We start from the raw sequence: 17,843 nt of genomic DNA on the forward strand, positions 1-17,843 counted from the left end.
TCCTGAAATTGGTCAATTCGGCAACTATATGTTAATAACGCCTTCTTGCATGGCACCTTGCATGAAGACGTTTACATGTCACAATCTCCGGGGTATGTTAATTCGGATCTACCTAATTATCTTTGTCGACTTCGGAAGTCGCTTTACGGGCTCAAACAAGCACCCCGTGCTTGGTATTTGGAACTTACCAAGTTTCTTTTAGAACTCGGTTTTCACAAATCCTTAGCAGATCCATCCTTGTTTATCTACAATCGGAGTGGTGTCGTTTCATATTTCTTGGTTTATGTTGATGATATCGTTTTAACCGGCAACAACAATTCCTTTGTGCAACAAGTTATTCAAGCTTTATCTGAAAAGTTTTCAATAAAAGATCTTGGCATGCTTCATCACTTTCTTGGGATAGAAGTCATTTCAACAGTTAATGGCCTCTTTTTATCCCAACATGCATATGTACAAAACTTGCTCACCAAGTTCAAGATGGACGGTGCTAAATCTGTTGCTACGCCTCTTAGCTCCACCGAAACACTCTCACTTGTTGATGGCTCACCTAAAATTGATCCTACACCATATCGCCAACTTGTTGGCTCCCTCCAGTATCTTTCTTTTACTCGACCCGATGTTTCCTTTGATGTCAACAAGTTATCTCAATACATGCATGCACCAACTCATTTTCACTGGCAAACGTTAAAAACGAGTTCTTCGGTATCTAAAAGGCACCATTCATCACGGGTTATTTCTTAACAGGGGATCTCCTCTCCAACTCCGCGCCTTTACCGATTCTGATTGGGGTGGCATCGCTAATGGGGGGCGTTCCACAACTGCTTATATCATCTATCTTGGGTCCAATATCATCTCATGGCGCTCAATGCGTCAAAAATCGGTCTCTCGATCCTCAACCGAAGCTGAGTATAAGGCATTAGCAAATGGTGCAGCTGAACTTTCATGGGTCCAGAATCTACTGTTGGAACTTGGTTTATCCATGCCTAAATCCCCTATACTTTTCTGTGACAATGTGGGTGCTACCTATTTGTGTGCAAATCCGATCTATCATTCACGTATGAAACACGTCGCACTAGATTATCATTTTGTTCGTGAAAAAATAGCAGATGGTTCATTACAAGTTCAACATATTCACTCTGCAGATCAACTCGCTGATGTTCTTACCAAACCTCTTGGTCGGGGACCATTTCAACGACTAAGATCCAAGATTGGAGTCTCCGACGGATCCTCCATCTTGCGGGGGCATATCAAGGATAATATTAATAATGCAAAATAATTATTTCTATTTAAGACTCATATGTATATTTAGATAGAATCAAGTTATATTTAGATATGATCAAAGTGGTTACTGACCATCGTAATTATAGCCTTGTATTACTCATTTTCCGTTTGTATTCTTGGTTGTAATCGGCTTATATAAGCCATGTATTTCTTAATCAATAATATACTTTTCATTCCATTCTTCAATATCTTATACAATCAACCAAAGGGCATTTAGGATAGCAGTATCAATGTGTTGGATAAAACTTTGTATTTTCAAATTGTGAGGGTTTAAGTTTCATGATAGTAAAAAATGTGTAATTTAGTAGTAAAGTTAGAGAGCGTATGACGTATGAGTTTTGCAATAATAAAAACGTGGTACCTTTATGAAGTTTTGCAACCATCTCAGCTACCACAACTACTTCGACCATGTTTCGTTTACTATTTGTTTGGTCAGACTCAACTTTCCCATGGGCTTTATGAATAAAAGAGTATGATCCAAACATGTCTCCATCAAGAAACTGTTTTTTGTAACTTTTTTCTTGTACATTTGGACCGTTAAGTAGCTTATTTCCATAGAACTTTTTGTTTGGAAACAAGCTTATATCGGGATGCATTCTGTACTGGACATTTAGCAAGTGTGTTGCGTGTTTTATCGACACTAATCTCTCAAATAAACTTCTTCCAAACTCAGCCTTCTCACATATCTACAAAGTCCAGATTATGATGAAATATTCACAAAATTTTGTAAAAATTGTTTGCGTGTCAATCCGATCTTACTTGTTTCAACCCATAAAAATGATTCATTTTAACACATAAAAATGTTTTGAACTGTTATCCAACCCGCTCGTACCTTGCTTGTAACCGTGGCAGGGAGTTGTTTTTCATCTCCAATGAGTATAACATCACAAAGACCAGAGAGTTGCAAAGGGATAATAGATTCGCATTCTTTAAGTTGACCTGCTTCATCAACTACCAGTAATTCAATATTAGTCTCAAGGGTCTGCAATCTACTCGAGCTCGAGGCAGTGCAAAAGACCAGACATGAATTTCTCAAACAAAAATTTCCAGTTTCTTGATCATCTGTGAATCTAGGGAAAGAAACGGTTTCATAAAGGACTTCCTCGATTGTTTGAAGAAACTCCTTCGTGACCAGAAACTCGGTGAAGGTGAATGTTTTCACCGTTTCTTTAGAAATGCCAAACGGTTGGATAACTGAAATACCTATCGATTGAACCAAACCGATTACTCTCATTATTTTCTTTGCCAGTTGTAAACTAACAAAAGAAGTTGGCATGTGAGTGTACAAGTTTCTAGGCATAGCTATCAGTTTTTCTGCTAGAACTTCGAATCTTTTTGTGATAAACTCTCTAATAGATAACTTATTATAATTGGTTTTCATGTTTTTCGCCAACGTTTCCTTCAAAAATATGTTTCTTCCGTACGTGTCAAACTTCTGATCATCATTTTCTTCATCGTCATCCACCTTTCTTTCACCGCCTACGTGCAAACTGTATTCACTATTTGGGAATTTTAGCAAACGTATCATTCATTCCGCCTTGCTTCACCAACCGAAAGTTGGGGACAAACAAGTAGCAAGAACAGATATGCGATTTTCAAGAAACACTTGACCAAGTTCTTGAAAATCATCAATTTTCATTCTCTTACCATTCCCGAACACGACTATGTCTCCAAAACCATAAGTATCATACTCAAGTGAACTTGTTACAAGACTCAAAAAACGATTTGCAACTTCTAACACCGCGTTGTTTGTAGGAGCACACGTTAGTGTGCAACATTTCATTTTCCATAGAGCGAATAAAAGACAACCGACTGTCTTTGTTTTTCCGGTCCCTGGAGGACCCCATATCAGGTTTATAGTTTCTTGGTGATCGCATTCTCTAGCAGTAATGCAACTCCAAATTGCGGCTTCTTGGGATGAATTCAAATTAAAAGTGTGCATGGCTTTTTGCAAGTTCGGTGAAATAGACTTTTTAGTATCTTTAATCGAACATACTGAACATCTTTTGTTACTCTGAAAATTGAAATAAACACTCCATGATATTAGTCTTGTGAATTCATAATTCAAAAGTCTCATATGAAATCAAGTATGTGAAAAGAAATTCTTTGTTGGGGAATTTTCTAAAAACGAGTATCTTCAATTTCTGAGAGTCGTGATCACACTTTCAGATCAAAACTATATGTGGTTCACAAATGAATTCATCGGATAAAACCCATAAATTGAGAGCAAGATTCGAATATAACTTTTGGTGAGAACAATGAACCAGAGAACAATTCCGAATGATCAAGATGAATGATATTACGGTTGGGTCAAACACGCATGTTTTGAATTTCAAAACAACAAATGACGCTCCTGTTGTTTTCATTAAAATTATAACAAATTTAAGTAAATTAAATTTTTGATACGATTTTAATGAAACAACATATGTCCAAAATAAAAAAAAAATTCAAGCTCGACCCCAGCCAGGGGCTCTGCCCCTTGGACCCTGCTACCAGGGGCGTTGCCCCCTTGGAACCCCCATAACTTAGGGGCTTCGCTCTAAGTACCAACAAGATTATAAATTATAATAAGATCAAATAAGTGTGCACCCCGCACCCGACTTATTTAGATTCATATTACAATGAACTTGATCAACAAGTTAATCCCCAATTACACTAAAATCACTAGCATTCTTACCATCGAGTCACTTTGAAGCACTTTATTGATCATTTTCATGTTCTTCCCATCCAAACTAGGGTGCAAAGCTTGCCAGATACGCGTATTTGTTGTCAAGTTCATAAGATGAACCGCAAACAACATGGATTCCCTTCCTTGTAATATCCCGGGAAACGGTATGGGCGTTGTTGATATAACTTGCATTGTGCCATGATCTTCATTCTTGACCCTTTGGACCGAAGCAATGACATAGGGGTTGAGATTATTAATGCATCTTGGCTTTACATTTGTCAACACAATGAGATCTCCAACCTCAGGCTCATAATTTTCATTTCTAGTCTTCTTTTCCAAAGATATGCTATACGAGTGGTAATTAGGGAACTTAATATCTTTTGTTTCCATTCTAACCCGAATCCCACGAGTAGATGCTCGAGAGATTATGTTCATACCGGACATTAACTGAGCACGGGTTTCTTCGAGTAGTGGTTGGATAAACGAGCTGGTGTAATCAGTTGAGGATGAAAATTGTTGTGGGATTTTTGTCACCTGTTGATAGATTATAATTTAGATTTGGATATAGACCAAAACTATTACTTCTTATTTGTTAAACCAAAGTATATATATTTTGATGCACATAAAACATCTAACCTTGTTCCTGTTTAGATCTTTGTTGAGTACATCATTAACCGACCACGTAAAAACCACATCGATCAACTCTTGATTCTTCATTTCCTTATAAAACAGATCAAGTTTAATTTTTGGTATCTTAATAGGCACCAGACTAAGCCTTATATCTACAAAAGCTCCAAAGAGTAATTAATCATTAAAAGGTACAAATTAAAGTAAGATGAGGCTGCTAAGGAAAGAAGATACCAAGTTGACTCCTAGTCAATAAGAGAAATATAAAGTAATCTAATTTCCAAAAGAACCACTGTTTCTTCCAAATCAACAGTCTCATTTAAATGTAAACTTACCTGAAACTTCCTCATGTTTGCCGCCCACGTAATATTATACCATGCAAATTTGTTTAATCAACATTTATGTTGTTCGACGTAAAGGTGAAAGTTAAACTTGGTACAAAACATCTGCTAAAAACTTTAGTATAAATCTTTACGTTTGTTATCATGCACGCTTAAGCTTTAATTTGAAAATATAGAACTTATCCTTGATGTTTGTCTTTGATTATTCAATTACAGTTGGAGAAACGACATAGAAACTTGGCTCGGTTTATGTTGAAGTCACTTGGATTAAGCATTAACACTTTAAAATTAGAACTAGCCACATAAATTTAACACATTAGGTACATCACCATTGAGTCGTTGACCATATAAATACAAACATACCAACTTATAATACGCTTGGTTTAACTGTTTAACATAATTCTTACAAGTCACATAATATTTTCATAGAAATTTAATTATAATACCGCTACCCTTGAAAAGAATAATCACCATTTCTGGTTTTTTTTGGCCGAGCCTCGATGACGATGAAGAAGATCCTACTTCTTTTGTCAAACTCATGATAGTAGCAATTTGAGATATAGACCTTCACATATCATAATTTCTCATTCTTTGAAAAAAAATTGTTTTATTTGGTAATTGATTTCATGAAAAGTTAAATACTTTAATTTGAAAGTGATCACATGATTCAGAAAGATATCCATGTCATATATGAAATCTACAATTTCTATGTACGTTAAGTTAAGCTGTAATTTACGAATTTTATGCCCTTCCTTAATTCATAAATTTTGTAAATGGAGTCCAATGATTGGACAAAAGTGAAATCAATCCTTCACCAGCAAGCTATGTGTGTCTTTGGTTTCTTCACCCATCTTTCATTGTTAGGTAGCTAGCGTATGAAATTAACCATGCAAACAAGAAAATAAAAATATATATTAATATTTGTTCATACTTGAATTTGAGCGCGTCATAAAATCAAGGATATTCTAAGCTGATTTTTTAAGTTGTAACGATTGTATTGATCCCATTTGACTAGTCTACATGCATATTATTAACATGAAAATTTATTCATTTTTGTTTTCTGTGAAAATGGTAACCATCTATAAGTTCTCTGGACCTAACACGTTCACATGTTTCATGTTTGTATCATTACATCAAAATGAATTCAATGTGTATTGTACAATTGATGTGCACGTTTACTAGAGTTTTAATAACAACGCATTAAACGGTTACATGTGACATTGGTTGTATTTTCCTTTCTTTGTATGTTCGGACGGCTTGCCACTTGCTAGTCATCTCTTTTTTTTGTTCTGTTTACCAAATTTTAGACGTGTGCATCTCATTCCAACCTTACCATCAAACCTTCATAAAAACTTTACAATATTATACACAAAGCTTTAATAATAAATGTACAAACGCAAACGATGCACATGAAAAAAAAACAAACTCAAAACACCTTAGATTTTGATTTTTCAAAGCAGAAAATAGAAGTGAAAGGAAGTAAGAAACCCAAGGTGACACACACACTAGCCAATGATATATTTACAATGACAAATTTAATGTTAAAAGCAATCCAATCTTACAAACAGAATATATATAAGAACCATGATAACAACCATTTATACAAATTCCAAGTAAACATCATTATTTACACTTCTTATGAATCCTGAATACACAACTTAAAGTGCCCTCATAGCAAGCTTGCTTGTTGCATGGACTCCCTTTGCAGCAACCCGTAACACTGCTCGACTTTGGTACAACCTGTTAAAGCGAACACATTTTAAGCTGAAAACAGTTCATAATCGTTTATTTTACTTGAAATATATTAAAAAAAAAACTCACCCTGCTAAAGCAAGTCCCCAAGTAGCCATCAAATAGAAAATCTGGCCACAATGCCATATTTCTAATAACTTCTCAAACTTGCTCATGCCACCTAATGCCTTAGTCAGCTCTGCAAATTCAAATTCAAAAACTTAAATAAAAAAGTACACACAATTTCATGTATTAAACATTAATTCACAAACTTACTCTTTTGCATCTCCTCTGGTGTCAAATTCTGCATTTCAAGAAAAGATTAAAACAATATGAGACCTATGAAAACTTCTCTTTTAATTAAAACTTTAAACACGATCAAACGTTTGGATGTTTTGTACCTTAGCTTTCGGGTTTAAAAGAATGCATCTTGCCATAAAATTGGCAATGCCGTCAACCACTTGTTCTTGGTTAATAACTATATAATTCTCATTATCAATCCCACTTTTCTCTTCAGTATTACCATGCACCATCTCATCCGAGACCCATATCCACAAGCTTGGTTCTTCAATACCAACATTGATCAAGATTTCATCCACTTGAAGATCAATTCCTAAAAACAGAAGAGTCCACTTAAGAAAACTGAAAGAAGATTTAAACCACACAAGAATATGAACTTACCAGGTATTCCATCGACCGAATCTTTATGGAGTGTCTTAAGTTGACTCAAGAACTTTGGAGATTCAACAGTATCTATAATGCGAGTATGCAGCTGCAATAAAATCCACTGTCAGATTACTTAAAAACCACCAAATTTGCCTAAATGACAAAGCATCGATATCAGTTTGAAATTCAACCAGCACAATTTTGACCTAAAACAGTAATACAAAAGTTTGGAGATAATCAAGTAATACTAGTTATCACTTTAGCCACAATTCCATCTAAACTCGATTATAAATATGCGCAATTCCAACATAATCAACAAACAAATATCAGAAAAATTAAGCAGTTCATGTGCAATTTTGTATCTATATCTAAGTAGAGATGCAAACACAGGTTTTTGGAATATCGATTACTAACTGGTTATTAATCAAAAAGTCAAACCAGTTATTGCCAATAACCGGTTACGATTCCTAAACGATTAACGAATAAAAACCTACTGAAAATAACCAGCACAATATAAACTAAACAAATAGTAAATACTAATGATCACTTTAATCGCAATTCTAAGCTAATCCACAAACAACTATAATAATAAGGTATATTAAGCAGTTCATGTGCAACTGTGCATCTATAAATAATAGACATACATCAGGAGGACAATCCTCCAATAAGCAAGGTGACTCCGATATGTTCTGAAGAAGTTTTAAATTCTGTTCCAGCAGATCTCGAAGCCGTTGATTCTCCAATCGTAACGCCTCTAACTCCTTCTCTTTAGCCTCCAACGGTTTTGTTCTTTCCTTATTATTATTATGATCGGAATTGTCTTTATGTCCGTTCTTGTAGTGGAACGGATGGTTGTGAGAGAACTCGACCGCTTGAAAAGCCACTTCCGCCACCTCCAACACCGTCTTCGCTGACTCTACAGATATTCGCCCCATTATTATTATTATTATTGAAGGCTAATTTGGTTGGTTGAATTTGCAGGAAGGAACAACTAGGGTTTTTAGGGCAAGAGAGAACACAATTTGGGGGAATTTGGATAACACGATTGCTTTTCACAAACGGAATATACAATTTTTGTAACTAACCCCTTGTTTTTTTGTAAAGTTGACGTATTGTCTTCAAACTATCGTCATGTTTGAGATTGCGTTTGAAAACCGTTTATTGTCTTATTATTTTTTTCAAAAAGTTATTTAAAAAAAATATGATTTGAGGTATTCAAAAAACAAACTGCTCTTTAACCGTCTTAGAAAACTAAAATAAAAGGAATTTTTATGATTGTCAAAGACCATTAAATTATTGACTTCAACCAATAAGGTGTTTTCAAACTTAATCAGAAACATGCTCTGTATATATTTTAGATTATGGGTTTGAGTCTTAAAATAGAGAAAATTATGCTTTGCCTCCCTGTGTATTATGCTAGGGAGACCTTTGCAGGTCTAACTCCGAATTTTCGGGTATTGCCACCATGTCGTTTATGGGCGGACTCACTCTGACTCCAGCCGTTAGCTGACCATGCATATTGACTGATGGATGGCAAGGGCATTTTGGTAATCCATAATAATAATAATAATAGTAATAATGATAACAGTTCAATCATCATCTAAGCTCTCAAGAACACTCTTTATTTTTCTTCAAGAACACCATATTCTCTTTACCATATTTCTCTCAATAACAGTCAAATCTAAGAAATTTTACATGGATCTTGAGTGATTTTCGAGAAGAACAATACCCATGTGTTTTTTTCTTCCATTGCCATTGAAACATGGATTTGAGAGAGAGAGAGCGAGAGAGCAAGGAAGCCATGAACGCCGACGACGCCTCCGGCGTTCACAACGGTTGTTCATAGCAGCTTCTCATTCGGCATTCGCAACGCCTGAAGACAGAGTTCAAGGAAACTCGATTTCCGGCGGAGTACTATGACTGCTAGAGTTATGTGTGAACCGATAACCTCACCCTCATGTCTCTAACGAGGGTTGTCGTCGTGTTATTCATTAGGAATAATCCCATGTTATTAAATTGATGAGGACGGAGGTTTCGTCGGTGGCGAGGGTGTTTGGGAAGGAAAAACGAGATCAATGTAAGGTCTAGGAGTAGCTGATGATGATGATGATGATGATGATGAAAATGGTTTGGATTTGAGACTCAAGAAACCCTAATTGAAATTGCGGAATATGAAGTGATGAAAGTTGTAATACATATTTCATATTGTATAGCTATACCAAACATCGACTTAATTCATAAGGCTGTAAACGAACCGAGCGAGGCCTTGTTCGTATTCGTTCGTTAAGGAAATGATGTGTTCACCAACGATTCACGAACATTTACTGTACACGATTTTATGTTCATGTTTGTTCATTAAGGAAATGAATGTGTTCACGAACACAAACGAACACAAATAAAATCAGCAAAACCTAAATATTGAGACCGATGTATTCATCAATGTGAATAATGAAAGCCTGTAAACGAATCGAAAAAACACAAACAAGGGCATATTCATTTGTTTATAATCCAACAAATATTTATGTTCCCTTTCGTTTATTAAAAAAAAACATTTGTGTTCGTTTATTTTCGTTTGTTTATAATCTAAGGGAACATAACTGAACAAAGATAAATGAACAAATGTAAATGAACACAACAAACATAAACGAACAAAAATGAAAACACTTAAAAATGAACACAAATTAAAATATATAAAACATTTAATTAGATAACTCATCAAGATAATAATTAATTATTTTCTATTAATACATAAACGAACATAAATAAACAGACATAAACAAACATAAATAAACGAACATAAATGAACGAACGAAACATGTGTTCATGTTCGTTCTTTTAAATAAACGAACACAAATTTTTTGTTCGTGTTCGTTCGTTTAATTAATAAACGAACTTCCCGCCAAACGATTCACGAACAGCTCACCGAACGTTCGTTTCGTTTACAGGCCTATTAATTCACATGGTAGGTGTTGTGGGTTGTTAAACCGGAGGTCCGTGGTTCGAATCCTAGTCTCTCCAATATTTTGGAAGATATTGTTAACCTGAATTGAAGGCTTAGGGTAAAATGGTCATTTCAGCACTATTTTAACGGTCAAATGACGGTTGGGATCAAAGTGAGCCCGCCCATAAACGACAGGGGGTGCAATACCTGAAAATTCAGAGTTGGACCTGCAAAGGTCTCCCGAGCATAATGCACAGGGAAGCAAATCATAATTTTCTCCTTAAAACTATATTATAGTTCGAGAACTTTTGAAATGAGAATGCATACTGGTTATGTAAGAGAACTTTTGTCTAATCAATCCGTTATAAGTAAACGTTTGAATTTGGTAATCCATGTTGGTAAATTATTTTCATTGTCGGTGCCAAAGCGGTAACTCACAACTTTGTAACTTTTGTTTGATTAAGTTAATGTTATTATAAACATTATTTTATGTTTTATTTGTGGGTTACCACATTAAATTCTCGTCGCAACACATGAGAAAATTCTATCAGTTCAAAAGAACCTAATACAATATCTGATAAATATATGTGTAAGAAAAAAGTTACCATTACGATTACGCCACGTGAGCAAGGGAAATCTAACTAACTTTTCTCTAAAAAAATGTATTTAATAACATTAACTTAGATGTTTGTGAGTGGGTGACAAAATTAAATCACAAAAGCAAAGGAGTCCTCACACAGTCATTAGCATAGTGCATGAGCCATTTGGCGCCCCATATTCACCTCCGCTTGATGGTGTTTAGTAGCCCTGCCCGGTCATGTGGCTAAGGGCGCTATGCCACTACACGAATGTGACATTCGTCAAAATTCAAATCTCGATTTGTATTCGTGTTGTAAACTTTTATTATGCAAACCCGACTCAACATTTTGTTTCCTTATTTAATTATTATATAATATTATTATTATACCTCGATCATAAATAAATCGATGTTTGTCATGTTATAATGTCGTTAAGAAAAACATAAGGGGAAATACTTGTCATTTTCGAATCTATATTAACATTTCTTAAGTTTTATACCATTTTCACAAAACATTTAGAACTTGAGGGGCCAAAGTTAAACATCTAAATACCACCTATATATTCCTAAAAACCCTAACCCTAACCCTAACCCTAACTTATCATTCCCAGCCGTCACCCTCTCCCAGCCTTTTTCCACCGACACCCTTTTTCCGCCGACCCTATTCCGGCCGCTGCCGCAGCCACCTTTGCCGGCCAACACCACCACTGAACACCACCATCCCATACATCACCACCACCCCTCCTTTCCCCTCGCGTTCCGGCAGCCTCTTCCCCTTCGGCTTCGTTTTCCGGCGACCGGAAAACCGGCCGCCGCCCACTCCTCTCGCGGCTCTCTCCCTCGGCTTTTCGGCGCGTCTCCGGTAGCCGGCCGCCGTAGCCCCTGGTACTCCAGCCATCTCTCTCTCGGCTCTCTATCTCTCAGTCGCTCTCTCTCTCTCTCTTTCTCGTCATCTCTCTCCTCTCTCTTCTCTTTCTCTCTGCTGTCGTTTTCCGGCGCACCTCAGGTGACCAGAATCGGCCTCGGTGACTTCCGTTTCTTCGTCTCTGGCAATTTCGGCTCGGGAACAGTTAATAGGTAAATTAATTTGAGATTTTTTGGTATTAATAGTTTTTACATATTTATCGGATTCAAATTGTTAATAATTGGTTTGGTAGCATCGGTTAATTTTTGGTTAAATACTTTGAAACGGGTTGGATGAATATTGGTGTTGTTTTGAATTGGGGATAAGATGAACACGGTTTTGGTTAGCTAAGACGGAATACACCCGGTTACTAACCACTTAAAATCGGTCTTGGTGTTATGTTAAAAAAAATAACTATATATAAATGTTATATTATTATTTTAGGTTTAATTCATATTGTTACTATTATATATTACTATTACTATTATTATTATTATTAGTATTAGTATTATTGTTAATGTTATTGTTATTATAAATATTAAAGTTGTTAATATTATTCTTAAAGATCATATTATTGTTATTTATTAAAATTATATTGGATAATTTATTATTAGCAATAATATTATTATATCTATTTTATGAATTCGTTTAACCGACATCGAGTATAGTATCATTATTTACAATCAGTATTATATATTATAATTATTATTTTTATCAACAACATTTTAATTAATACTAAGATCCTTATTCTTTAACTATTATTATTAGTATTATTAATAATAATTACGGTTATTATTTTTACCGTCATTATCTTACATATCTATATATATATATATGAAACATTTATTTTTAAAATTATCATTTTCATTATTATCATCATAAATAATATTATTATAAGCTTCATTATAAATTCATTTTCATAAAACCGAACTCTTGTTTTAAACCCGTCTTGCTTATATTTAATATTGGTTAGTTATTTAAAAGCCCAATAAAATAATATTATTTTATTTTAATTGTCATTTAAGTACGAGTCCCTAACCATTAACAAATTAACCGATAATCCGATTTACAACCGAACCTTCTCGTTCAATGTTTCCAATATAGTTTCGTTATGGTTTCAAGTTCATTAATATATATTACATTATTTATTTTAGCTAAGGTGTTTATCGTTTCAAGTCGGATCTGTTCGTTTACCGTTCGAGCTTCATTTATTTATCTATTTATTTCTTGGTTCATCAATCGAGGTGAGTACTTTCATACCCCGTTTTCCATCTTCCGTTTTGGGGTGACATTTCATACTTATTAAACTAAATGCTTTAATTACTTGAATCTTTAAACCCATAAACGTGATTGTATACTTTACCTGAATAATTGCTTGATTTGGTGTCCTATGTTTACATGCTTATATGCTTATGCGTTTATCACTTTTGGATGGTAGAACTATAAATCCTATACCATTTGGCAACCCCTCATGGCAAGGTGTCGTTAACGTAATTCAATTAACGATAACTATAAAATCCTAGATTAGCTAGGTGGTGCTAATGTGTTTAGCAATTGTTATAAAATCCTAGATAGCTAGGTGGTGCTAATGTGTTTAGCAATTGTCAATTTATCCAACTCTAGTGCTTTTATTCATTGTTTTGTATACAAGTGTTGTGGCTTCTTATTACTATATATTTATATGCTCAAACTTATGAATTGCTCACCAACCTTTGTGTTGACAAACTTTATTTTATGAAATGTTACAGGTTTGACTTTTGTTGACTTGAGGACTTGACGAAAAACGTTACCAAGACCATTAGGGTATTAGTAAAACGAACAATATAAATGTTACTTGTATTCAATTTGTTTGTGTGGACGAAATGTGTTGTTTATTGATATGTTGAAATAAAAAGAGTTGATTAAATATTGTCACTTTAAATAGTGTCTTGTGTATTTGTCCAATCACGTTGCACCCCGGCATGTTCCGCCGCCTTTGGTCGGGGTGTGACAGATTGGTATCAGAGCCACAAGACTATAAGATAGGTGGTTAGACGTAACGACCTAGAATAGTCTTTACTTTAGGGTCCTTATACGTGTTGTCTATACGTGTTTACCCTACTTGATTGTTCAATACCCTTGTTTATTTATATACTTTTTTATTATATCAAAGCATAAATATACACATACACACACTTTCATAGTACTCCAAGGTATCCTTACCTTAAAACGCAAAAAACATTAGTTTTTATTGTGTTTTATGGATCACGAGCTTAACTTGGATCCCGTTGTTTCAAATCTTCTTAAAGATCGTCTCATATGAGATAACCACTTTAAGTAGTCGAATGCGAGCGTTCCGCCCACCATCCTAATTTTCGGTGTTAAGACAATAGAACTACGGTGATTTCGTGGACTGGTGTTTTGACATGACGTTGTATTCTAATTTATTATTTTTGCCTCAATCGTTATTTGAGTCGAAGACATGAAAAAGACGCGGTGATACGTGCACACGTTTAGACTCCAACATGGTATTTTTGTAATAAAGGTTTTAAGTGTTGGAATATCAAGTCATTGTGGTTCATGCACGATTTTTCCGCCTTTAAATCTTAAAACATTATTATTACATTTCGAGAATTTAAACCATTTTCCCTTTATTTTGTTATAAATCCTTATCACAAGCCTTCATTTATAAATGTTATAATTTTTTTTATTTATTGTTAATGATTCTTTTATATCTCGATTTTATATGGTAAAGTTTTACACAAATTTTCTCATTTTGATTTCTCAATGATTTTATTACAAGTTTCGTTCATTATGATCTCTTTGATATAAGTTAAAAATATATGTATGTATATAATAGCTGGTTTGATCTATTCGGAATGATTTTAATATGCCATTTATTCTTATTAAGTCTATTTACATACAAAGATCTTATTATATAAATTTTATCATATTAAGAAGGTTTTATGATAAATTCCACCTCAACTTTTCAAGTGAATTTTCCTATTGTATAAACTTTAAATTGTCTTTAAAGTCCTCGTACAAAATTTTATAAAATTTTATTTTTATAACTGTTTCGTTTATTTTGGACGATCACTTCAAAAATTTTAATTATTTAAACATCGCATGACATTTTAATTATACTATATTATATATTGCATGTGGTAAAATTTTCACTACCCAAATTTATTTCCATGACAACTTTCATCATGCAATCTTTGGTTCATTATAAATTTTCGCAAATAAAAGAATTTACATCATACGATTTTTCTCGTTTTAAAAATTCTTATGATAGTTTTGCCATGATCTTTCTAGAAAGTCACAAACTTATAACTTGTAATCTTCTTGAAACTCTCATGCAAAACTTCATAGGTATTTTACTTCAAAGACCAAAAATCGTTTTCTTGTGAATTCTCGATTTACAATGCCGGTCATTTAACTTACAATGGTATTTTCGTCACACGATATTAAATAATGAACTTAGTAAAAAAAATTGTGTGATTCACACGCTCGGATCTCAAAAATTCTATTTATATAATATATAGTTATATATATATATATATATATATATATTAACATGTAATTTTAATTATCAAAAAAAAAAATTTTGGACATTTCAAACATTAATTATAAATTATGATATTTTTAATTTAATACTTATTATTAGTCAAGAAAAATCTCCCTGAACGCAACCACAAGTTCCCAAACACCCATATTCCCGTCTCAAACTACCATCCTAAATCAAACCACCCTTTCACTTCAAAAGTTTTCCCGAGCACTTAAATCTTTCCTCAATATGAACGAAACCTAACATACCAAAGTTATACCCTCACCAACTCCAACCCCACGTAAGTCCAAGATATACAAAAAAAATCAACCCAACAAAATGCCCTAACTACCGACACTTCTACGCCACGAAAACCTATCAAACTCACTATCCTAATACTTTAAAGACACCGACAAACACACTCACAAATGCCTTGAACATATACAAACCAAAGCTTACCCAACTATGACTTAAAACCCTTCGACCCATATTATGTCGAGTCACAAACCATATCGCCACATCATTTCCATCCAACCATAGAGTTTGATATCAAAATAGTAACCCAAACACTCTTTACTAAAAACATGTATATACCGAATCTCAACCCAAACTAGCCAAAATCAAGTTATCCAACCCATCAATTTACCCGAGCTCAAATAAGCCAAACTTCACCTATTAGCCCAACCACTACTCACACAAACATCCGAGCCTAAACCACTCAAACGACCCAAACTCAACAAACCTCATAAATCCAACTCAAGAAAAACCCAACTACGCAAGCCAACCGAAACATACTCACTCTTCACCGAATTTCCAAACCATTCACCATTCGAAGCCTAAAACCTCTCCATACACACGCAAGTTTCTTTTACCCTTAAAATTTTTTTTTATATATATATGTATACCTACATACAACTAGTGTATTTATAACAACTTCATGTATCCAAATAATCACTTTTAATTTATAAACTCTAAAAATATGTATACATATATATATGGTATTGTCATGACAACAAAATTTTATTATGAGGAATTGTTTTCAAAAATTATTAAACGAGTATATGCATGATTTCAAAATTTTAAATATTGTCACCTAAAGTGATAAGTCTCTTAAGAACTTTATTAAATACAAGGTTTCATTTTGAATGTTGAATGCGGGATTTATTTAGTAATAAATTACAACTTTCACCATATTGTATAAACTAAATGACCATGGCTTGCAAATCTTTTGCGACACGTTTATAAATATTTTATATGGTTACACAAATTTTTTTGCTCAACAACGATTTACGCGACTATTACCTCTTATTATCGCAAACATCATCACTTTATATAATCTATTTTCATCACAATAACTCTATGTATACCAACTCCTTTAACAAATTGGACTTACAAGATTTACATTTGATAATGATCAAAACGTTTCTTTAGCTACGCGATACCGCGATATATTGATATCATTATATTCGTTTTCTTGGAAACAATAAAACGACTTTACTTGAGATTTCATTTTCGATGTTATTCTTATATTTTCAATGAGCATATAAAACGCGATTTACCTATTTCGTCATTTATTCGAGTCTCACTGTTATTGCGATTTTCTTTCCCATTGATGAGACGTTTCAATGGTAACTTTATGCACATGAGATTTCATTTTGGTGTTTTAATTTGACCGAATCCAAGCTATTCAATAACAATTTGTGTAATACTTCAAAACTTTAACTTCGCCAAAAATCTCGTTTATCTTTTAAACGATAATTTCATGACTATGTTGTTTAAATTTGAGCATTTATGTAAACACGATTCTATACATTATTCTATATCATTTTATCTAATCTATTAACGGCCTATGTGTGGCTGTCTACAAGTTTTGGCGCTATTAGAAACCGTTATTATAATGACGATTATATAAATGGTTTCACAATAGTGGCCGTATTCACGTTTTATCACATTTCATCGATGATTTTGGTTGTTAACTAGATGCTATTTTATTTATGTTGATACATGTATGCGTCACCCCAAAGAAACTCACCTCATTCTCGTGATTTCACGCAATCGAATTTTCAATTTCTTTTAACCTCAAGTTGTTCACGTGTGAAACACATCGTACGATGTTATTATTAATTGTATCATTGTTTACCTCAACTTTATGTGATAATTTATTAGACTTTTCATTTTTATTTATCGGGTTTCATCTTATCAGTTTTATTTAGTACCTCGATTTATAGACTTTGGTAATTACCTTGATGACTTCTGATTTCGAGTCTTATTTCATATTGTTTTTTTTTTCCTAAATTTTTTTTACTTGATCGTCTTTACTTAAATTAAGCCGAATTGTTATTTTTGCCTTGGCTTGTATTTTAAGATTTTAAACTGTTCCATTAATATATCCCATTTTCCTACTTATAAAAAAGGTCAATCCCGAAATTCTCAACCGCTAGTACTGTTTTGTCAATATTGGTAAAATTCAGCAAATTTATTTACACATCTATTATTTAAAGATTTCAAAATAAATATGTCTTTTAAATCGCATAATGGGACGATCCATGTGGACCATACGACGATCGAAATAATTATGGGT

General features: G+C 33.7%; 3 protein-coding genes across 4 annotated transcripts; all 3 read right to left on the bottom strand.

Moving 5' to 3' along the window:
- Nucleotides 1-1,432: 1,432 nt before the first annotated feature.
- LOC143628454 (uncharacterized) lies at nucleotides 1,433-2,809 on the bottom strand. Its single transcript, XM_077098052.1, has 3 exons — nucleotides 2,114-2,809; nucleotides 1,643-1,967; nucleotides 1,433-1,470 (listed from the first exon to the last, which is right to left on the bottom strand). The coding sequence occupies exons 1-3, from the start codon at nucleotides 2,807-2,809 to the stop codon at nucleotides 1,433-1,435; spliced, it is 1,059 nt and encodes a 352-aa protein (XP_076954167.1).
- Nucleotides 1,718-4,818, bottom strand: LOC143628416 (uncharacterized). 2 transcript variants are annotated; one of them, XR_013152738.1, is made up of 4 exons: nucleotides 4,586-4,818; nucleotides 3,959-4,483; nucleotides 2,114-3,295; nucleotides 1,718-1,967 (listed from the first exon to the last, which is right to left on the bottom strand). XR_013152738.1 is itself a non-coding variant. In XM_077098023.1 (3 exons), exons 1-3 carry the CDS (start codon nucleotides 4,664-4,666, stop codon nucleotides 2,825-2,827), a joined length of 1,077 nt encoding a protein of 358 aa, XP_076954138.1. In that variant the 5' UTR covers nucleotides 4,667-4,818; the 3' UTR covers nucleotides 2,068-2,824. The 2 variants fall into 2 exon arrangements, 1 of the variants encoding a protein (XP_076954138.1); XM_077098023.1 differs by lacking the exon at nucleotides 1,718-1,967 and having other exon boundaries at nucleotides 2,068-3,295.
- Nucleotides 4,819-6,411: 1,593 nt separating this feature from the next.
- LOC143628417 (uncharacterized) lies at nucleotides 6,412-8,362 on the bottom strand. Its single transcript, XM_077098024.1, has 6 exons — nucleotides 7,959-8,362; nucleotides 7,330-7,420; nucleotides 7,050-7,261; nucleotides 6,925-6,952; nucleotides 6,739-6,847; nucleotides 6,412-6,657 (listed from the first exon to the last, which is right to left on the bottom strand). Exons 1-6 carry the CDS (start codon nucleotides 8,247-8,249, stop codon nucleotides 6,576-6,578), a joined length of 813 nt encoding a protein of 270 aa, XP_076954139.1. The 5' UTR covers nucleotides 8,250-8,362; the 3' UTR covers nucleotides 6,412-6,575.
- Nucleotides 8,363-17,843: the final 9,481 nt, after the last annotated feature.

Source organism: Bidens hawaiensis, unplaced genomic scaffold (genome assembly GCF_021521415.1).
Source record: "Bidens hawaiensis isolate Kalapana, Puna unplaced genomic scaffold, B.hawaiensis_p1.1 tig00004973_1, whole genome shotgun sequence".
NCBI classification, from domain to species: domain Eukaryota; kingdom Viridiplantae; phylum Streptophyta; class Magnoliopsida; order Asterales; family Asteraceae; genus Bidens; species Bidens hawaiensis.